Source organism: Cheilinus undulatus, linkage group 21, assembly GCF_018320785.1.
Source record: "Cheilinus undulatus linkage group 21, ASM1832078v1, whole genome shotgun sequence".
Lineage (NCBI taxonomy): Eukaryota > Metazoa > Chordata > Actinopteri > Labriformes > Labridae > Cheilinus > Cheilinus undulatus.
Window position 1 is genome coordinate 33,619,591 of NC_054885.1, and position 23,192 is coordinate 33,642,782.

Consider the following 23,192-nt stretch of genomic DNA (forward strand, 5'->3'; position numbering starts at 1 on the left):
TATCTGAGAATGCCGACAAAACTCGTAATCTTTCGGTCCTTGGTCCTCCTGGTCTTACTATACTTGTGTTAGGTCTGGACATTGACCGATGGCCAGAGCCACTGCCTGGACTCCTTTGTGACATCTCCCCTTCAGCACATTTTTGGGTATCGTTGGCAAGGCCGTGTGTTTTATGCTGGCAGGAGAGCGGGGATGGGAAGGGTCAGCTCCTGTATACAAGAGCAGCAGCTGGCATGCTTTCCCTGCTCACCACATACTGGGCACACAGGACCAAGTAAGTTGGACCAGGCCTCAGGGTCAGCTGTATGCATCAAGGTGGGGTCAGCTGGGAAATACCTGGAGAGATGGGGCAGGGGCCTGGCATAGGCCTGGACGATGGTCATCAGGAGGCTGAAGCAGTACAGGACCAAGGTAGACACAGTGAGGTGCCAAACCGGCCACTGCTCCCACCTGATCGTTGTCTTAGCTCTGTTTTGTGCTTTGGATCATCTTAGGTCCAAATTGCCTGGTTTTTCATTAAATGAATCTGATTGATTCAAACATGAAGTTTTGGTCCTATCGCTCATTAAGGAGTTGATTCTGGCTTCTGAGGACAGACCAGTTGAGAACCACCAATGACGACAATGTACAAGAGGCTTCCTTTAATTTTTGCATAATTAAAAAAATAAAATACCCAGTATTGGGTGTATGTATTTTTTCTATGGTATCACACTGGTATCTATCCATTGATTTTCATCACTAATGAAAATGCTCTTTAAATTAAGGGAAATAAGACTGAATACAATGATTACTCCCCATTTAGACTGAACATTTAATATGTGTTTTTGCATTGACAATAAGCGTATTAATGTTAGTGGTCAGTGTTATCTGTTTTTCTAATCAGCACATACTATATTGATTTAAATGATATTGTTTTGCCGTGTTTCCTGTTTGAAAATATGCTGATATATCTTAAAACTTTGAATATTTCCCAGCCCTATCCTGTGTCTCTCTTTCTCCCTCCTCATTCATACACACGCACCCACTGATTCTCCTAATTAGTGTCTCTCCAATCCAATCCAGTGTTAAGCGTCTAGCTGTGAGTGGTCCTCCTGGGTGACCTGTGAACTGAGCAGGGCTCTCTTCCCCCTCTTAATGATCGGGCTACAGTGGGTGGTAGCTGTGGTACTGGTGGGAGATCATTACTTTATCCCTGCTGTCCAATGCGGAAGAGGATCAGAGGTGGAGGGAATCTGCTACGGGAGGCATAAAACACAAGAAGTAGCATGTTCTGGAAACTAGAGGTTAAAGTTCAGCTCATTTGTAAATATCCCTCAATTATTTACACACATTTCTGCCTGTTAGGGTTGGTAAACAATGTTCAGAAAACATGATCTGAAATAGAATTTACTCTTTCTGACATTTTCTCACGTCTTTAGTTCTTAAAGACAGTAATTGACCATCCTTGACTGTTTAACCACAGGCTGCTCCTTCTATTGATTAGTGTTAAATTCACTATGATCAATGCTTTTAACAAACAGTGTATCAAATATTAATGTGCGGTGTAAAACGGGGTTAAAAGTATTGATTAACCCACAGGACTTCGTCATCTAACTCTACACATCTCCCAAGCTGAAACATTCACTCTATATCTCCCGTAAATGTCTCGTTTTGGTTTACTCTCTCGGTTTTCATCAGCATTTCATTCAGGCGAGAAAATAGTTTGAGAAAAGTTTTGTAAGTGAGTCCTGGATTTCAAAAGGAAAGCAAAATCTGAAATGAATTTAGCGCGCATTCTTTTTACAGGCAAGCAGGGGGCGATATCAGGAGTTCCACTAAGAGATGTACTTCACCACTCCCCCGAGGGAAGAGTCAACTTTTTCATACCTTTAATTAGGCATGCAAAAACAGGACACACATTAATGGAGGGATGTCAGAGTGAGGGGCTGCACATGAAACGGATGGGGGTTTGATAACCGTCTGAGGTCTAAGGGTATTTCCTCGATTTTTACTTAACTTTTAAATGCACCCTTTTAAAGTAGTTGTAAATAACACAATACCCAAGTGTTTCATATCACCGTTTTCAGGACAATCTCAGCTTTATGCCCACTGAGGACCATTTTGTCCTAGGGCAGAGGTTCCCAAACTTTTCAGCCCATGACCCCCAAAATAACAGCGTCAGAGCCAGGGGACCCCCACCTTCCCTGGAAGCAGTTAAAGTGTAGGATGTTGCACAAAGCATTGTGTACAAATGTACATTTTAGGTAGTTTTTGTACATTTTACGAGCAAAAATGTCCCTTAAAAGCTGTGTTTTTATTTTAAATTTAAATTGTTAAACAATATTTTTACAACAATGGACAAAATTTACTACTTTAAATCATATTAAGGTTCTCTAATATTTTAGAAAGCATCCTGTGACCCCCCCTTCAGTGTCTCGCGACCCCACTTTGGGAACCACTGTCCTGGAGGACTGCGTAAAGAGTTATCTTAGCCCAAATGCTGAATTTTTAAATCCGATTTTTGAACATTTTTGAATCTCTTGTGAAAACACACCTTCATTCATGTGGATGAATTGTTTTGGTGCTTGAGATAGGTTTACTGAACTCTTAGCTTCGCAAAAGTAATAGACTATATGAATAAAATAATAGGGTAGTGCTGAAAACGTCTAAAACTAGAAAAGCACTCAGAGAGCGCAGACCTCCACCAGCCCTTTCTCCCAGTAGTACAGAATCCTTTAGAAAATTTCTTGATCCAGACAGTGATCCTGATCACTCCCAAAATCTAATCAGTTCTTCCTTATGCCATTTCTGACATTTCCTGAAAATTTCATCAAAATCCATCCATGACTTTTTGAGTTATGTTGCTAACAAACAAACTAACTAACAAACTAACAAACCCTGCCGATCACACAACCTCCTTGGCTGAGGTAATGAAATTGTGTCATATTATTTTTGAGCATAAATTTTGTCTGTCATTCTTTTTTCACCACAATGAAGCTGTGTCATATTCATTACTGCTTCTCAGTATTTGTTCCAAGCCTTCTGCAACATGCCTTACCTCTCCTGCAAAAACTTTGAGAGGCAGAGCCTTAGGGATTCCAGAGTGTTGATTGGTTGGCAAAAGAAGGATTCCTGTTTGTAAGAGTCAGTTAACTGACAAAGGATTCATGATGCACAGTGAGAGGTGACATGTGCCCAATTCTCTCTTGTCTGCTCTGTAACTCCATAAGTTAGGGCGGAGGTGAAAGATGAGATTCTCTCATTCACAGAAGTGTTTGAACCACATTTCTACAACCTAAAATGACAAATATACTAATAAAAGCATAGCAAACATACTCTGGTGAGTGCGCTGTCCTCAGAGGGCTAAATGCTACCTCTCCGGCTCCCAGTACGTTTTTTCAGTTTCCAAAGATTGCCAAGTCTAGTCAAGTCAAACCTAATTTATATAGAGGGCTGGAGCCAATCCCAGGTGTCATTTGTAAAAATAAGCTGGTCCAGACTGCACTCTTTGTTATATTATTTACAGATAGATATAACAAAAATGCATGGTAAATCTCTGACAGCAGATTATTGTCTAAAAAGTCAATAATTAAACAAATATAATGGCTAGAACCATTTGCAGAGTGTCCAAAAGTCAAATCCTTCCAATGAGAGCATGATGTAGATTTTATAAGTCATAGTCCCATCTGTGGTGAAACAGTGAGTGTGTTTACATGTACACTTAAAAAGTGGTTCTAATCTCATTAGTGGTGATACCCGATTACTCAGGTTGTCATGTAAATAACGTAATCTGATATTCCTTATCAGCAAGATCAGATGAATTATTATTATTGCACTATGAAAAATTGGATTAGCACCCCTAGCTTGCTCAACAATCTGAGCAGTCAGTGAATGCAAACAGTTAAACTGATTCGTTCTGTTCTGTTGCATTTGTGCATATCTTGGAATGCACAACATTGGATTTTTACTGATATCAGGTGTGCCAGTATTTCCAATCTCAGTTAAGCTGATACTCACATATACACAACTTTTTATGGTGTCAAATATCAAGTCTTCCCTCCAGTGAACGCTACCTTAGAAATATCATTTCAGATCTTGAGAAAGCGCTCTAAATTTGCTTGCTGTCACAAGACAAAGGAGTTAGAAAGAAGTGTATGGATGCTTCTCTCAAGGCTTCCAAGTTTTCATTAGTATTGAAAGTCTTTCAAGGTACATAACAAAAAGTCTGAAGAGTATAAGAAGTCACATCAGTCATTGCTATATCACTAAACACAACATATCAGGAGTTCCAGGGATCCTTGCTTCATATTTCCAATGCCAGCCCCAAGTTTTCATAGCAAGTGTGCTTTTTTTATCTTGAAACATGAGAAAGCGTCACCCTTTTTCTATGTTTGACCATCATTTCATCACCTTAGCCTTACACTGCTGTGTTTACAAACAGCAAACAATCCTCAAACACGCTCACTCCTCCCTTTTTACCTCAGGTTCACGGAGAGGTAGGCCTGCCTTTAGCCCTAAACAGAGATGCTAGCAGGCTGGGGAAAAAGACAAGTCTCACCAGACCAATTACAGACTTAAAAAGGCCTGGCTGGCTATCAGACAGAGGAAAAAAGGTGCTGCGGTGTGTGGATATATATACAGGAATAACAAGACAGACAGCTGAGTTCACTAGTTTAGAGTGCCGCCACTGCCTGGGGCTGAGGACCAGCAGATACAGGGAATCCATATTGCTAAATAATTATTACGCCCTGACATGATGTTCCCATAATAATGTGCCATTTGTTGCTTTTATGTGGCTCTCTCTCTGACAAAATAAGCCTAATCTCCCTCTCATCTTTCTCTCTCTCCTTGTCTCTCTCTCTCTCTCTCTCTCTCTCTCTCTCTATCTGTGGTCGACCTGCTTCACTCGAACTCCCATACTCCCACACAGTGAGCAGATTCCAGCAGGCCTCATCCTCCAGAGTTTGAACACAGTAAACAATTATCTGTCTAGCCCAAAGCTAGCAGTAGCACACTCTCCCCCCCAACTATGTCTCTTTCTCTTTCCCCTTTTTCTCCCTTCCTCTCCCCCTCTCTTTCACTCTCTCTCATCTTTCCCCTGCCTTTCCCTGACAGTGGCTTAAATAGAATGTTAATTTTGACTGGAGGATTTCAAAGCCGAGGCAGTTCCTTTTCATCTTGGTGTGCACCGCAAGTTCACCAACACAAAGTCACTCTGCTCTTCAAAAAAGGAAGTTGTTTTTTCCTTCCTGTCTGTTTTTTTAACATCCTTCTTCTTCTTTTTCTCTCCCTCTACTTTTTTCTGTGTCTTCTGTCTCGTCTCAAAAAAGACACAAGACATGAGACTCTGGGAAAAGCAGTGTTTCAAGGTGATTGTTACTGCCATCTGAAATCCATGACAAATGTGAAAGCTTTTTTCTCCATGTGGTACCAGTCATTCAGTGAAACCAGTGAACTGAACTGCTTAAGGAGCATGTTTTGCAATTTGTATCTGGCAACAGGTTTTCTCTCTGCTTCTTATTTTTTTTGAGCATCACTTATTTAAATCATTTGAACAAAACAAGCAAAAAGAATTTATGTATATCAAGCCAAACTGTTAGTGCGGCAATTTTTCTTCTCAGTAATGCATGTGTCGTCAATGTGTGACTGTCTGTTTTCAAGTCTGCTCACACATTGATCAGTCAGAAGAATTGAAATCAAATCTTCTCTCCCCCAGTTAATCGCAGAGCTGCAGACCTCAGTTTGTGACTCAAAGGAGGAGGCCATTCGTCTGCAGCGGGCGATGGAGAAGCAGCTGGAGGAGACCAACGCCCGATGGGATGAGGAGAGAAGGACACTAACCCACCAAGCTGATCAGGCCAGCAAGGTTGGTTTCAGACACTCACGCTGACGGGTAGATCAGGCGTCCATGTACAGCGGCTACAGTCCTTAATGCACCGGTTCCAGGACTGATTCCCGATCTCCCTGTTGATGTCTTTCCCCCCATTGTCTCCTCAGACTTCCTGTCTCTCTTTAGCTACTCTATCCAGACAAAGGCAAGAAAGCCCACCAAAAAATGGTATTTAAAAAATACTTTACATAGGTTGTTGCTTCCTTACATAACCTTCTTTAACCGCATCTGAGGGGATTTTATTGTCTATTTTTGAGGTAAAAGAGAATCTAATGTAGTGCAGATGGCCCAGTGGTTAGGTGGCTCTCCATGTATGGAGGCTATAGTCCTCAAGTAGTGCTTAAGACAGACACGATTCTGGTTCTGGTTCTGGCTCCTTTCTAGAGTCTCAGAACCTTGGTGCATTCTAGCGAACAAGCCCATGTTCACACCAGTTTAAGCTGAACTGAAGTTAGAGGACGTTACTCCGCATTACTCAGGCGGAAGTAAACACAACACCGGCAAAATGGCAGATTGCACTGAATATCTGCAAGCTCGGCAGTTCGGCATATAACTTTCTCTTCCTTGTGCTACTCTCCAGCTTCACCTGGAATTCTGTTGATGCCCCAAACAACCAAACATTTTGTCTCCTCAGCAGACCAATTTTTGTCTTTCTTTTTTTTTTTTTCTTTTTTTTTTAACCATAGACTGTTGAAAGATTTGGACAAAGCCTATGTGATGTCAGCCGTCTGATTACAATAGGTGGACTCAAACATCTTTTGAAGCCAATCCGTTGCAAGCTCCATAATAAAATTGCCGTCTCAACCCAACTTTGGATCAACTTAACAGCAGGCAAGAGCCCGCCCACTGAGCTCAACTTCCTGTCAGCTCAGTTAGCACTAAAGCCATCCTTCTGGAGGTAGCTTTTGCCTGTCCAGCTATCTGTTCATCAAATGAGACGCACCCATAAGTGCACAGTGAAGTTTTTCCTAAATAAAATCTAAACTAGTGTAAAATGAACAGCTTTTTAATGTGTTCAAACAGAATTTCCAGCCTCAAGTGGACACTCGACGCATTGCAATTTTTACACTTCCGCATTGGCTTCATTTTTCAGGACCGGAGTTTGCCACTTGGTCACAACCTAGAATTTGACCCGCCCACTGATGATGTCACGGTTCGCAAGGAAGAACCCACTTTTTGGTTTCAGCTGAGAACCAACTTTTCAGGATCCAAACCATCTTTTTGGGTTTTAGCATGCAGGTCGGTTCAAAATTAGGTTTAGGAACTGGAACCGGCACAGAGCCCTGCCAATCTGAAAGGCCTAAAGTGAGTGCCAAGGTTCGAGTCTGGCCTCTATCTCTTTCCCTGTATGTCATTTCCCTTTCTCTCCATATGATTTCCTACCTTATACACTGTTTCGTCCAGATAAAGGCATAAAAAGCCCAAAACAATATATTGAAAATAAGAGAATCTCTTATTATAGCAGCACAAGTGTGGCATCATTTACTTACTCCTGAATATCTGAAAAATAACTTTTCAGTACATAGTTAAGATAGAATATGTGATCAGATTATACTCCAAAACTTTTCAGTAACTGTTTTAAATTACATTCTCTGTAATATTAATGATGGATAGTATCTAAAAGTACTGATGCTTCAAAAAAACAATACAGCTGTTCTCAAGAAAGCTGCTTACGACAGGCATCAGTTCCAAGACAGTGCAAATGTATTTGTGCAATTTAGACCAAAATGACCAAGATTTGTTGCTGAAGCCTTTTAGTAGTGTTTGATTGGACATGATCTAGAAAGGCAGGTTCCCTAGAGCACAGTGGCCTCCATACTTCTCAAATGGAAGAAGTTTGGCACAACCAGGACTCCTCAAAGAGCTGGTCCCCTGGCTAAACTGAGCAATCAGGAACCTTAGAAGGGCCTTAGTGAGAGAAGTGACCAAGAACCTGATGTTTGCTCTAACTGAGCTTTCATTTTTTTTTGCAAACTCCAAGTCAATGGGGTCTCAAAACTTCCTGAGTGCACTACTATAATCTGTTATATAAAGGATTATCTTATCTTCCTATCTTCTTTATCCTTTTGTAGTATGATTAAATTTCTGTGTTTTTTGTAGCTTTTACCTGCAGTTACAAACCTTCAGAGTCCTCAGATTGGGTGTCAGTAAACTTCCAAAAAGCCTCGTCTGGACTGAAACTTTATAGAGCAGACACGGGGCGCTTTCCTTTTGTTAAAGCCTGGTCACAGTGTGTCTCCCTGTGTGCTCTGTCGTTTTTAGGGCCAGTTACAAACTTCAGAGTGTCTTTAAGTGGCTCGTGTGCTGTGTCTGGCTGAACCTTGTAAATCTGTCTGCTGCACCCCACTTCTTTAAGGCGAGCCTCTCTGTATCATTACTGTCATTCTGTTTTACAGTTAAACTTTACTTCACTGAGGCTTCTCTTTTAGACTCCTAACCTCTTGTTTCCCTCTGGTGTCTTTTTCTTTAACCTATTTTGATAAATTGATGGATTAATTATCAAAAAACAAGCTTTGCTGCACCACAGTATAATGATTAACACGGTAGATTAGTATATGATATGTTGGTCAAAGCTGCTCTCATTCCCTGTGCTGCCCTGTGCACAGAGCAATACTTTTAAATCTCTGCATGTAACATTTATCATGCTGCTTTTGTTTGCACTTTTCCCCGCTCTCATCCATCCTCAGCACATAATTTACTCTCAGAATCACAGGATCTTTTATTCTGTGTCCTGCCCTGGCAACCAGACTGGGACACAGCGGCACTTGATTGGGTGCGGCTCACTAAATAAAGACTTGTTGTGTCTGGGATCAGGACATGTTTCCAAACACAACCTTGTCTGTTTGCGGTTGCAGCTGCCTCATATAGTAAGGAGGCAGGTCTGTGAGGCTCCCTTCAGATATCCTCTCTTTCAGAACTCTGTTAGCTTCAGACCCTTTTTTTCTCAGACCTCTATATTCTACTAAAGGGGCCGCTTTCTCAGAAATGCTTTGCCCCAGCACTCTCCCACGCTGAGAATTCAAGAGCTGTCTGTTTTTCTGATGCTGTTCATACCAGGGTTATCATTATACCAGCATTTCTTTACCATACCTGCAAAAGTCAGACATTTATGATACATGCTTCCATACCAAATCATTGAGAACAAAAGCAACAGATAGTGGGAGATTTTAGAGATTTTTAGGGGGCTTTTTGCCTTTATTTGAAGGGGACAGGATAGTGGATGGTGCAGGAAATCGGGGGAGAGTGTAGAAAACGACAAGTAGGAAAGGGGCCACAGGTTGGAGTCTGTTCTCCCAGCTTGGAAGACCAGTTTCTGTACATGTGGTGTGACCTCACTGCTAGACCATAAGTGCCCCAAATAATGCAAAATTACTTTGTTTTATTGGAAGAAATTGCAAAAAAAAATCCTACACACTTTCTAAATTGCACAGATATATTGACAAAGAAACCCTTCATGCCACCTCGTCAGCTCTAAAGAGATTTAAATGTAACATTTACATTCCTATGAGATGCCAGATGGATTTGATGATGTCAGCATAATGCTCACACTCAGCACTTCCAGCGAGTTGAGACCAACACTGTTCAGCACCAGCCACCATGGTGACTCCCTTCTCAGTTCTACTTCTTGTGTTGAATTGAAGATGGTTCAGTAAAATCAGTACCTCGTAGAGTGTATACATTTCTCATATGAAGGAGAAATGCATTAAGAAAAGGCACTTCCACGTCGTGCTGGAATCAGTCCCAGGATGTGTATGAGCTCTAGTGTCACTCTCAGCACACATGCACATCCTGAGACCAATCACAGCATGTCTCAGAAGTGGCTTTTTTAGGGTATTTCTCCTTTATTATGAGGCGTTTATAAATGAAAACAAAACGTCAGTTTTCTTTTTAGTAAAAATGCCATACTAGGTGCTGGTTTTATTGAACAGAGTCCTCAATTTAGCACTAGAAGTAAACAGTGGAAAAGGGCAGACCTGGTCTGTACTCTTGTTGCTGTGTATTTTGGTTGAGAGCCCTCCGGTGGAGACATACTTTGCATTTAAATGAATGCACTGCATATGTGACGGACAACAGCTTAGTCTGATGCTGTCATCTGCATGTTTCACTCTGACACTACAGAGCAGCCAGGTAACATGTCAAACATCACCCGTATGTCAGCATTATTGAAGTGAAGCACAATAAACAGGTAAATCGTGTGTTTTCTCCTCTCAAAGTTTGTTGTCTGTAATAACAGCTGCTTAGAGCAAGTATGCTCACTCTGCAGGGTGCCTCTGTCAGCCTGTCTCAGGCTTTAACAGAATGTGTGCAAGAATGGATCAACTTGGTTGAAGTAGCTGTTTTTTAGAGTGCTTTTATTGTGAACACTTACTCAAGGAAATGTGGTTTTGTCAGTAGTACCTTGACAAACCTCAGCAGGAGAAAAATGAAACTCAAAACTACAGGTTCAGTTACAAACCAGTGAACGCTGAACAACTTATAAAGTCATTTTTCTAACATATTATGCTTAAACATGAGTTTAGTATGACATCACAGCCTTTCACATGACTTTTTTGTGACTGTTGTGGCTGAAATGTCTGGTTTTGCAGTTTTACTATGTGATGCTTGTTTTTTCTCTTATCCAGAATGGGTAGCTCATGTTGATCCTCAGACGTCTTCAGCATCCTTCTTACTCATTAACTCACATTCACAGATGCAAAGTGTTCGGGTTATTATCAACAAAGCTGCAGGAAGCCGTCTCCAGTGGGACTGCACACATGGAAAGCTCTGGAGGAGATGAGCTGCTGACTTTTTTATGCATAATTGTCACCTAATGTTCAGTCATGAGGAATTTACTTATTTCTGCTACCTGTTCACAATCTGACACAACAGTAAATAAAACTACCAAATCATGAAGCAGCCACAAACAGATACTACTGACACAAACCTCCCTATAATGTCCATGAAATGTTAACAATGACTCAGGCAGAACTAGCTTGTGTTCCAGCTTTGTTGTTACTTGTAATCTAACTGTATAATGACACAACACAGGCTCTTTTCCCTTTTGTACGCTGTGTTACAAGACACAGGCCTTGGCATCTGTGTTGGGAGCAGACAAAGGCTTTCTGTTTCCATTATCTGTGGCCTCATTATTACGATCCCCCCTGTATTAACCACCCGCTAATGAGACTCCAATTAATGGTTGAATTGCTTATTAAAGAAGGCCAGACACAAGGGGAAGAAGGCGATCAATGAGAGAGGGGAAGGTAAGATTAGAAAAAAGCAAGCAAAGAGACAAAAACAGAGAAACAAAATAAAGAGTTGAACTTGAAAGGGGAGAGAGAGGAAGAAGGATGAGATGGTAAACAATGAAGGGGAAGAAAGAGAGGCAGATGCAACAAAAGGATGGAGGAAGTGCAAGGATTGAGACAACAAACAGAAGGACAAGAGAGAGAGGGAGAAAAGAAAGGAAAGAAAGACATGGCGGAGAGCTGTCAGTGGGCCATCAGAGGGAGTGTGTCGCCTGCTGACATTGTTTCCATGCTGCTCACTTCAAAGGGCTCGGATTATGAAGAGAGCGAGGGGCTTCAGACAATGGGAGGGGAAGAAAATAACATCAAAGTTAGCCGCGCATTTGAATCGGGATAATCCCAAAACAGTTGTTCTGAATGCACGCTGCACCGGATCAGATGTCCCTTTTTTTCCTCGCCAGCCCCGTTCTGCCGTTTCTAGCCTGAATTTAGCTCCCTCTGTGGCTCTACTGTACTTGGGACTTCTTAAATGTGGGTGTTAACTGCTGGGACCTTTAGATCTCGTAAAGCTTTTTTTTAGAACAACAGAAGTACAGTTAAGTATGCTCATTATATGACTTTTCTCTAGAAGTGACGTTTAGGCAGAGGAGTATTTCTGTTTGTGTGTGCATTTAAAAAAAAAACGATTTATTGTTTCAGTGCAACCAAAACTCAACTCTTAAGTTACAAATGCCACTTCCAAAAAAGTTGAGACATTGTGTAAAATGTAATAAATACATAAAACGGTGGTTTGCAAGTCCTTTTGCACCCTTTCTCCACCGAATACAGCACAGAGACAAGATTTTTTGTACAAAATTTAGAAATTTACACACTCTGAATCAGTTCCTGCAGCATGTTCCAAAAAAGTTGGGGCAAGAGCATGTCTACAGCTGCGTTACATCACCTTTTCTTCTTAAAAGTCTGTAAGTGTCTGGAGACTGAAGACACTAATTGTTGAAGAATTAAAAAAAAGGAGTTCTTTCTCTTTCTTGCTTGATGTTCATCTTAAGCTTCTCCAGTCTGTGGAGTTCCCATTGTTGTGTTTTGCGCTCCATAATGCTTCATACATTTTCATTTGGAACGATTCTGGACTGCATTAGAGGTGGGAGAAAAATTCTATTCATAGATGCATTGTGATGTGGAAGTGGAAGATTCTGAATCGATTTATAAATGTCCAGTAATCAATAATCGAAAATAATATAAATATCTAACAGTGTGGAATAGCAGGAACAGAACCGTGGAACTCTGACACACAGCACATAACAGCAAGTTAGATTACTAGTTGTTCTTCTGTGAGGTGCCTAAAGATTCCCACCTCTAGACTGCATGCAGGCTGGTCTAGTATCCATACTCCTTCACTGTGAAGCCATGCTGTTGTAACTCGTGCAGAATGTGGCTTGTCTTGCTGAAATAAGCATGGGTGTCTTTGATAAAGGTGTCTAATTGGGAGCATTTGTTGCTCATCAACTGGTATGTATCTCTCAGTCATAATGGAGCCATCACAGATATATATGTGACTCATGCTACAGGCAGTAACACACCCAAATGCTGGCATTTGACTTTGCATTGATAGCAATTGGATGATCCTTTTCCTCTTTAGCCTGGTGGGACTTGATGGCCATTATTTATACCAAAAAAAGTTGTAATATGGACTCATCAGACTACAGCACACTTTTCCTCTTTAGGTCAATACATCTCAGATGTGCTCAGGCCCAGAGAAGTCAGCAGTGCCACTAGATGTTGTTGACATATGGCTTTAGCTTTTCATGATAGACTTTTAGCCTAATGCAGCAACATCAGTGGTTTTCCACAGGGTTCACTAGCCCATCACAGAATGATGTCAGTTTTCTTAAGCAATACTGTTTGAGGGGTCGAAGCCTTACTGCTTGGATGCAGAGATTTCTCCAGATTCTCCCTATCTATGGACTATAGATGTTGAAATCACTAACTTCATTACGGTTGCACATCAAAGAACCTTATTCATATACTATCAATGTAACAGTACCAAAATCTCACAGTACAGTAATACCTCAGTAACAGGTCAACGTACAATACTTATTGTGATATCAAAAAAAACCAAACTACAAATGAAGCCTTGAAAAAAGGGGCATCAGCATCTATGAAACTATTGCACTTTGAACATTATAATTTGTGCAAAAAATTGCTATAGGTGTTCATTAGGCTTAGAAATATATATACTTTGGCCCCAGCATGTTTACTAACCCTCTAAAACCTTTGTTGGTTCTTGGTGTTATACTCACTGATACACCCTGTGATCTGTTGAGCCTTCACGCTGTTGTTAGGGAGTGGGATTGTGAATGCTTTTTTAAGAGTCTCCTGGCCTGGCTGGATTCTGCTTCTTGCATTTAAACAAATCTTTTCAGTGCATGGTTTACCAAGTGGCTCCTCATGTCACTCGTATTCCCCATCAAACGTGTCACCGCAGTCTGGCAATGTCTGTGTAATGTTTTTATTTGTCTGTCAACTTTTCTCCTTTCTCATTTCTTGATGCCAGAAAACCAAAATGCTTAAACTTGTCAGATTCAAAAGTCAGTGGAGCTTCTGCAGTCTCAAAAACTTGCTAGTTGCATCCACTTCCTCTTCTTCTTGATTTCCAGCAGACTAGATGCTTAGCAGCATTCACCATTTTCATGCTGTTAGATCAAGCCAGTGGAGCACAAAGGATGATGAATATGCAAGGGCTGATGGTCACTGTAATCCCCACTTTTCTTCCCTCTGCTCCAATTAAAAAAACTGCACTTATTCCCCTGAAGACTTATTGTTTGAAACCATCATATGTCCATGCATTTGAGATGCTACTGTCATCACAAAATTAATGATACCTTTACATCTCTATCATATACTACTTAAATAGTTGCCTATTCATTCTTTAAAATCGAGAACCTTGTGCTATTGTTGATTGTGAACAATGGAACCAGTCATGATACTATCACCTGTTACAAATGAACCTTCTTGGCTATGGAATTCTTCAGGTGTTTGTGAAGCATTTAAAAAGTCTTTTCTTGCAGCTGTCCCAGCTTTTTTGGGAACATATGGTCCCACAATGAATGTGTAAAAAGACTGAAATGGGGTTTGTGTTTATTGACAGGTATCTACACTTGTACATTAATAGTATTAACTCTTGGTTAATTATTAGTTTGAATGTTAGAACATCCATCCATCTTCTTCCACTTATCCAAGGTCAGGTCACAGTGGTAGCTTGGGAAGCAAGTCAACCCAGACATCCCTCACCCTTACAACATTTTCCAGTTCCTCAGGAATTTTGAGGCACTCCCCAGCCAGATGGGGTATATAATCCCTCCAGTGCACTCTAGGTCTGCCTTGGGGTCTCCTCCCAGGAAGGCGTTCCCGGAAGCCCTATACAGAGAGGTGACCAGGTGTCGTCCTGATCAGATGCCTGAACCCCCTCAACCGGCCCCTTTCAGCGTGAAGGAGTAGCAGCTTCACTTTGAGATTCCACCAGATGTCCGAGCTCCTCAACCTGTCTCTAAAGCCGAGCCCAGACGCCCTTCTGAGGAATCTCAGAACCATTAGTATCTGCAGTCTCATTCTTTCAGTCATTACCCAGAGTTCATGACCAAAAGTTAGGGTTGGAACATAGATTGACCGGTGAATCTCTTTTTTTCTACCACCATGATGCATGCAGAAAAGCAACAGTGTTGTACCCTTCAAATTGGCCTTTTAATTCTTATACAGACATGGATATAGAAAATTTAGTTTGCCAATTACCTCATAGCAGTGGAAAAATATTCATTAGTCCAAAGCGTGTGGATGGTAAAAGCATAAAGAAAGTTGCATTTCCTCTCTGATGTCCAGTATGCTCACATCAGTGAAGGGTCAAGGATAGCTGGTGTTTTAGTGAGCAGATTTCATCTGTTTCTCTGCATGATGGGACTTTTTGAGGAGCCACAGAGGTTTGAGTTGAATGTACAGCTTAAAAGTGAGGCTATCTTGTGTTTATATGACCATGTGCTCCAGCAGAGCTTTTGTCCATGTGTGTGAGAGTTTGTCTAGGATTGTGCATGTGCCTGAAATGTGCATCTGCTGAATCTGACAGAACTCGAGCCCACCTTAGCCTGCCAAGAGAAAGGTACAAAGACCCCCACACACACTCACAGGCCTTGTCTCTTCTCTCTCTCTCACCCCATCTTTCCAACTCTTCGAACTCTTTCTGTCTCAAACTCTTGCTGTCTGTCTCCACACACATACAGAAGCACACATGCTCACCTCGCCCTGCCAAAAGGGAGAGGTGGCTGGTGAATAAACAATGGCACTCCGCCCATAGTGTCACCCGCCTGGGCTTTGATCAGCACCGCTGTTCCTGCTCCAAACAGCAGTGCTTCCTGTCTCTCTGCCTGCCGACTTCTGCCATGCACTCACACACATGCACACACACCTTTAAATTAGTGTTATTCTCCTACACTACATGGGCCTACACACACTCTCTCTCCACCACATTTTCTTCTCTTCATGTGTTTCTTTCTGTCTCAAACTTTCACAGAAACATAGCTTTGAGTTAGTGTCCTTGTGTCTACATCTTTCTGCAGTGTTGCTTTCTCTAACCCGCCTGCTGTTTTCACACAGAGGCAGGGATACACACCTTTGATCTGGGCCTATCCAGCACTAACTTCTAGTTGCAGTCAAAGCGAAGGTCCTGTTGTAGTGCCCTCTGGGTGAAGTGACAGCAGACACATTACATAATGCAGCAGTGACCATCGTCTGCCTCTGTCAGAGGCTGACAGTGAATATGTGAGGTGTGCTGCTCTTTGAATGCTTCACTTTTGGGTGTGCATGTCAGCTCTAGACAATATAGGTGTTTTTCTTTTATGCAAACATGCACTGTAAAACCCAGTCAGCTAGTAAAGCACAAAAAAGATGGAACTTATTCCATCGAAATGTGTAAGTAATACTAACTAAGAGAAATGGTATTTGTTAAGTAGCAGGTACTTAGTAATTTTAAGTAAGATTATCTCTGTTTTATTTTACAAACCCAATTTCAAAAAAGTTGGGACACAGAGTAAAATGTAAATAAAAACAGAATGCAATGATTTGCAAACCTCACAAACCATTATTTTTATTCAAAATGGAAAAAAATAACATTTAAGATGTTGAAACTGAGACATTTTACCATTTCATGAAAAATATCTGCTCATTTTGAATTTGATGGCAATAACATCTCAAAAATTAGGGACTGGGCAAAAAAGGCTGGAAAAGTAAGTGGCACTAATGGAAACACCTGGAGAAGCATTTTGAAGGTAATGGGATTGATTGGTAACAGGTCAATAACATGACTGGGTTTAAAGGGTACATTTTAGAGTGGTAGAGTCTCTCTGACGTTAAGATGGGCAGAGGTTCACCAGTCTGTGAAAAACTGCATGTAAGAATTGTGGACCGATTTCAGGAAAATTATGCTCAACATTAAATAACAAAGATTTTAATATCCTACCATCTACAGTACATAATATCATCAAAAGACTAAGAGAATCTGAGATTTTCTGTATGCAAGAGACAAGACTGAAGGTCAGGCCACTTGTGCACCCAGACTGTTGTAGTAGATGTGGTTTAACATTGTCTAGTTGAAATATTCAAGGCCTCCCCTGAAAGAGACACACCAGGTGGGAGCATATGTTGCTCTAAAACCCCTCTCTACTTTTCAGCATTGATAGTACCTTTCCAGGTGTGTAAGCAGCCCACGCCATAGGTACTAATGCAAACCCATACCATCAGAGATGAAGGCTTTTAAGCTGTGCACAGATGATGAGCTGGTTTCCAAAAAGAATTTCAAATTTTGATTCATGTGACCACAGAACAGTTTTCCATTCTGCCTCAGTCCCTTTTAAATGTGCTTTGGCTCAGACAAGATAGCAGCGTTTCTGGATTATGTTCACATATGGCTTCTTCTTTGCATGATAGAGCTTTAACTTGCATATGTGGATGGCATGACCAACAGTGTTGACAGACACTGAGGTGCTCCTAAGCCCCTGCAGGGATTTCCAATACAAGATTGTACCTGTTTTTATCGCATTGCCACCTGAGGGCCCAAAGATCAAGAGTACTCAATTTGGATTAATATCAGATGTTGAAAATTAGACATTTTACCATTCAACGGAAGATATTAGTTCCCCTTAAATTTGATGGCAGCAACACATGTCAGAAAAGTAGGAACGGTGCAACAAATTGCTGGAAAAATAAGTGATGGCGAATAGAGTCCCTCAGAAGTAAGAATGGGTAGAGGATTACCAATCTGTGAAAACTGCTTTTAAAATTTCTGGAACAATTTCAGAAAAATTTTCTTCACATATAATTGTGAAGATTTTGATTATGCCACCTTTTTTCCACACATAATATCATCAGAAGATTCAGAGAATCTGGAAATTCCCTTTGCAAAGGGACAAGGCTGAAGGTCAGTATTGGATGTTTGTCATCTTTAGGCGCTCAGGCTGCACTGCATTAACAACATACATGATTCTGCTCTGAAAAATCACTGCATGGCCTCAGGAACACTTCCAGAAATCATTGTCTGTCATCACAGTTCCCTGTGCCATCCACAAATGGGAGTTAAGACTATATTATGCACAGAAGAAGCAGTTCCTTTGCAGACTGCAGATGATTTACAGATCTCCCTGTCTGTGAAAATGAACTCTGTGAATGTTTTGTTTTATTGTCTTGAAGATGTTGAAGCCTGGCTGGAGAAAAGAAAAGAAAATTCATTGCATTTGGTCAATTTAAACTCCTGGATGGTTTTAACAGTGTGCCTCACCCTCCAACATCCTACAGTCATCACTCTGTGAAAAATCTTGGAATTATTTTCAAGAGCTGTTTTAAATTTGATCAGCAGATACTGCAGTGGTAAAGACATTTTTTCCAGCTGCAACTCCAAAGAAAGGTAAAGCCCTAACTCCTCCTTAATGACTTTGAAAGGGCTATCAACGTGTTTTTAACGTCTCACTTGGCCTATTGAAAGTCTTTGTACATCAGTATTGATCAGTCTGTAGCTGGCCCAAATTGCAGCCAAATTTCTTTTGACGGGTGTGATGATGTGATCATTTCACACCAGTTTTAGCTTTCCTCTTCTGGATTCCTGTCAGCTTCAAGTTCAAGTTTAGGATTCTTTTAGTGTTTTTTTAAACATTGCATGGGCTAGCCCTACAATACTTGTCTGTGTTGTTGCAGCATCATGCTCCAGTCAGAGCATTGCAGAGAACATATAAGATGCTCTTAGATGTTCCAAGGTGCAGGCTTAAAACCAGAGGTGACAGAGCGTTCAGTGCTCTAAGACTGGAATGTTTTACCTGAAAATGTAAGAAATGCTCAGTCTATTAAAAACTTCCAGTATTTGCTTAAGACTTACCTGTTTGAACTGGCTTTAAAAACAAGTAGAGCTTCACGTCTTGACATTTTGCTGTCATTTACTCTGTTTCTTATTGTTTTTTCTTTTTATTGTGTTATTGTCATTCTCATTCAAATTTGGTGTTTATATTGTCATAATCTGTGCAGCACTTTTGTCAGCTGAGGTCATTTTAAACATGCAATAAAATAAACTTCACTTTGGCTTTACTTGACTAACACTACTACTATTGCCAAGTTCCTTATAGAGTCCAGCCTAAAAAGTACCAAATGTCTCTAAGTTCTGGACACCATTCACGCTACATTTATGCCCCACAGGCTGGGCCACACTAACTGAGTGTGTACCTTCACTCATGGTGCAGAAGTGTCTAACCACTAAAGGGGACACTATAACAGGGACATGTGCAAATGAATCTTAAAAATGATCATGGCATAACTGGCAACAGCAGAAGACATTTGAACACACTTTTCTTGGACTTTTAGTTGAAAAGCATGCTGCCCAAGGGCATGCTGGGAAAACAGGAATGGCTGTCAAATTTGGGAAGAAAGTAATTAAGCATTTTACTTCTAAAAATGTGTTCTAATGACTCAGGGAAACAGAGCTAACATTGCTATTTTGAATTCCAAGTTAACACAACTATGTTTTTATAACAAGCTTTGACTCTTTGGTCTTACAGTGTACCAGTAACGAGCGACTCCTACGCACACACTCATCCACACAAACATGCCAACATTGGAGGGGGCTAGTTGTAGCAGCAGCAGTTTGTCTGTACTTCTTTAGTTATATATGCATTAGTTTCTCAGGGGGTTGAAAGGATGACTTTGCCTGTGGGAAGGAATGGCAGCAGTGGATCAAGAACAGGTGTGCTGGATACCCTCTGTTGCAGAGGCAAAGAGCTGCTTCAATCGTTGTGTGTACTGTCAGCGTCAGTGTGTATGTGTGTCTTCTTTGTGCGTGTGTCTGTCCACGTCCTTCAACACATGCCCGTGTTCTTTGTGTCAACCTTGAACGGCACGTTTGTTTACTGAAGTTTGTTAAACCATCTGTGTTCTTGTCACTTTCGTTTTCCTGTGCATGTGGGCATAAATACTGCTATACTTAAGTATTTATTCTGAGGTGTATGAAGTTATTCTGCTCTATTATGTTTAAAGTTAAGGTGAGCAACTTTGGAGAAGTTAGAGATGCCTTTGTTTTTGATTTTTGCTGCCAATACCAACATCTATGAGTAAGATCAGCTGATATGGATCAGCTGATATGGAGCAGCCAGGTCGGTCTACTTAGCTTTGTAGTGTACAGAGACCTCCTACAGGAGGCAGTGTTACTTGATAAAAGCAGCTTAAAAGTCATTCATTTGGCAACATGCTTTTACATTGATAACAGCTCAGTTTCACTGTGCATTGTGGTTTTGGGTCTTGTGCAAATGTTGTAGATTGGAGCTTTGCAAGATGACATTGCCTAATGCTTCTTGGAGGAGCATGGAGAAGACTTACAATCGTGTCCATCCAAGGGTCATGTAAGGGAACTGCGGGAATATGGGGCCCCAGGGACGTTGCAGCAAGTCATTAGGTCCGTCTTTAAGCAAAGTGAGAGTTGTGCCCACATTGTTGGCATAAAGTCCTAGTACATGTTGGCCTCCAACAGGGTTGCCCCTCATCTCCGATTCTGTCTGAGTTTCATGGACAGGATCATAAAGAGCAGCTGAGGGAAGAAGAGTTTTTAGTTTGGAGAAGTGAGAGTACCATCTCTGCTTTTTGCAGATGATGTGGTTTTGTTGGCTTCCTCTGGAGACCTCCAGCAGGCACTGGGGCAGTTGGCAGCTCAGTGTGATGCGGTCAGGATGGGGGTCATCACTTCCAAGTCCAAGGCCAAGGTTCTCTGCCAGAAAACGGTGGATTATTTCCTCCAAATGGTGAGTGAGTCTCTGCCACGGGTGAGGGAGTTCAGGTATCACAGGGTCTTGTTCCTGTGGGAGTTTTGAGATTGACACAAGGATTGGTGCAGCATCAGCAGTAATGTGAGCCTTATGCTAGTCTGTTGTGGTAAAGAAGGAGCTGAGCAGGAAAGCAAAGCTTTAATTTACCAGGTGATCTACCTCTGAACTCTCACCTATGGTCATGAACTCTGGGTAATGACCAAAAGAATGAGGTCACGTATTCAAGTATTCAAATGAGTTTTCTCCAGTGGGTGGTGGGGTCCAGCCTTAGAAGTAAGGTGAGGAGTTCAGACATGCTAAGAGAACAAGGGGTAGAGCCACTGCACCTTTGCATTGAAAGGAGCCAGTTGAGGTGGTTCAGGCATGTGATCAGGATGCCTCCTGGGTTCCTCCCTTTGGAGGTCTTCTGGGGAGGAGACCCTAGGAAGACCTAGTATGCACTGGAGGAATTATATATCCTGCCTGGTCAGGAACCCCCAGAAAGAGTTGGAAAGTGTTGCTGGGTAGAAGGCTGTCTAGGCTGACTTCCTTTGCCTGCCACCACAAAGAAGTATCAAATCGGGAAAAGCAAGACACTGCTGCCAGTTACTTTACTCAGCTACCTTGGCTGCTACATTTTTCCTCATTTAGAAACTCTACTTCTTCAATGCACTGGTAAAAATGCATGTTTAGGCTGGTAGGTGTGTGCTTGAAACGTAGCTTGACTGGGAACATATTCCATAACAGCACAAACTTCCTTCAAACTTTGAGAACTGATCTCTACCAGTTTGAAAACTAAAGTCCGAGTCCCAAAGCTAAAGCTCTACATGCATGAGCTTTAGTTCCAGGGAATAAGTTCACTGTGCAGAAGCATCCATGTGTTCAGTCGACAGGCGTCATGTGTTACATGTTTAATGTAGCTAAAGAAAGCCAGCTGTAGAAAATATCTAGTATGCAGTTGTAGGCATATTATTAACAACACAAACAAAGGCAACCAAACACATGTTTGGACATTTCTTACAGTAGCAGCTTTTCAGGCACTGAGATCAGCTTAACATCTCATTAAGTGTTTGATTTCTAGATAAAATGATACTGAGTTTAATAATCCCCATACAGAGCTCTGCTGCTTGTTTGGTCGTTATGCTCTGAAATCTTTAAAGCAGTCTGGAAACCGAGTTCTGTCAGTAAATCTGCACTCCAACTCCCAGTTCAGGCCTGTGTTGTCCTTTATATTAGCACTGGTGTCAGGCAGAAACGTCTCATCTTGGATCCGTGTGAAGGGAAGGGTCCCCCTCTCTCTCATTCACTCTCTGACTCTCTTTATGTCTCTGTGTGAGCGCCCATCTGCCTTCATGTCCGTGTATATGTTTGTGTGCATGTGCAGCTCTTCTGGTGTGCTCAGTGTTGGCTGATTGATGACTTTTCCGGCTGTGGGCAGATTCCCGGCAGTGTTTGATCCACATATCAGAGGAGGTGGAAGTATGAGAGAGATAACATTCCAGGATACAACCAGGGAACGTGGGAAGTAAAACAGCTCAGAGAGAACGTCCTCCATTCATGGACAACAAACGGAAATTACTCATTAAACCACCGGCCCGATGCTAAGTACAAAGACACCGTGACAGCCTAATGTCTTGTTCTTCCCTGTTTGAAGAATCCTGTGTAGAAACGTACCAAGGCTGTAGGCCACAGAAGACAAGATGCCATTGTACTGCAGTGACTCCTGACTTGTAAACAAGCGGATAAGACTGTTCCTTTGCCAAAGATTTTATTTTTTGACTGCTTTGTCCAACAAATCTGTAGACTGAGCAATGCGTGTAAGTAAGGGGATAATTTAGTTTAGTTTAGTTTATTAGTTTATTTGACAGAGGCCATGCAAAACAAAACTGTCAAGCCAGAGTTAGCTATAAAGCTAATTTTCATCTGTGGTCCCTGGGCAGGAGATGTAAAAGAATATACAATACAAATGATAAAAACAAACATACCAACATTTAAAACAATACATACTCAACAACAGTTCATAACTAAAAACAACACATTTAAAATTACATTTCATTGTCTCCAAGACTGATGCATTTAGCATTAAAGCATCAAGATACACTTTAAATTAAATGTAATCCATTTATAACAGACACTCAGAGGATTTGTTGGGCTGTAATGCTCTGCTGCACTAAAACAATTTTAGGGTTGTTACAAATCCAGAATTTTAGACTTCATTATGATACAAGTAAAAATCTCACAACACTGGTGTATCTTTGGCACCATAAAATTAAAGGTACAAGGCACCTAATATGAGTATTTATCAAAAATTGCAGGCTCTTCTGCTATGCTGCCATCATGTCTTGTGCAAACTGAACCATGTGCAGTATTCCTGCAACTTTTGATAGATTCATTCCTCTCTGGCACACCTGTTGTTTAACATAGATGTATAGGTAATTTTTTTTTTTTGATACTAGTGATAATTTCAAAAAGAATTGACAATTTTAAAACACATCATATTGAAAAAATACAGAACTTTTGTCAACTTGATCAACTTAAAGATGATGGATTGGCCAGATTCCATGTCTGTCATTAGGCAGATCTAGGACCACCCATAAGGAGTGGGGGGAATAAGGGGACACACACTGATGTAAACAAATTAGGAAAGTAATGTGAGGATTCAAATCTAAGCCACAGTGTGCACAAACTTCAAGATGGCAGAAAATAAAGCAGAAAAAAACCGGGACAACCCACCATGAAAAAAGATTGTGTAATTATGAGAAGGGGGGATAAAAG

At 41.2% G+C, this 23,192-nt stretch overlaps 1 protein-coding gene across 2 annotated transcripts in view; it reads left to right on the plus strand.

The window, feature by feature from the left end:
* Nucleotides 1-23,192, plus strand: part of cep112 (centrosomal protein 112) — a 211,097-nt gene that overhangs the window by 155,615 nt on the left and 32,290 nt on the right. For both annotated transcript variants that reach the window (XM_041816932.1, XM_041816933.1), the window contains exon 23: nt 5,696-5,845. In XM_041816932.1, coding sequence (XP_041672866.1) covers nt 5,696-5,845 — 150 coding nt within the window. The remainder of the gene's footprint in view (nt 1-5,695; nt 5,846-23,192) is intronic.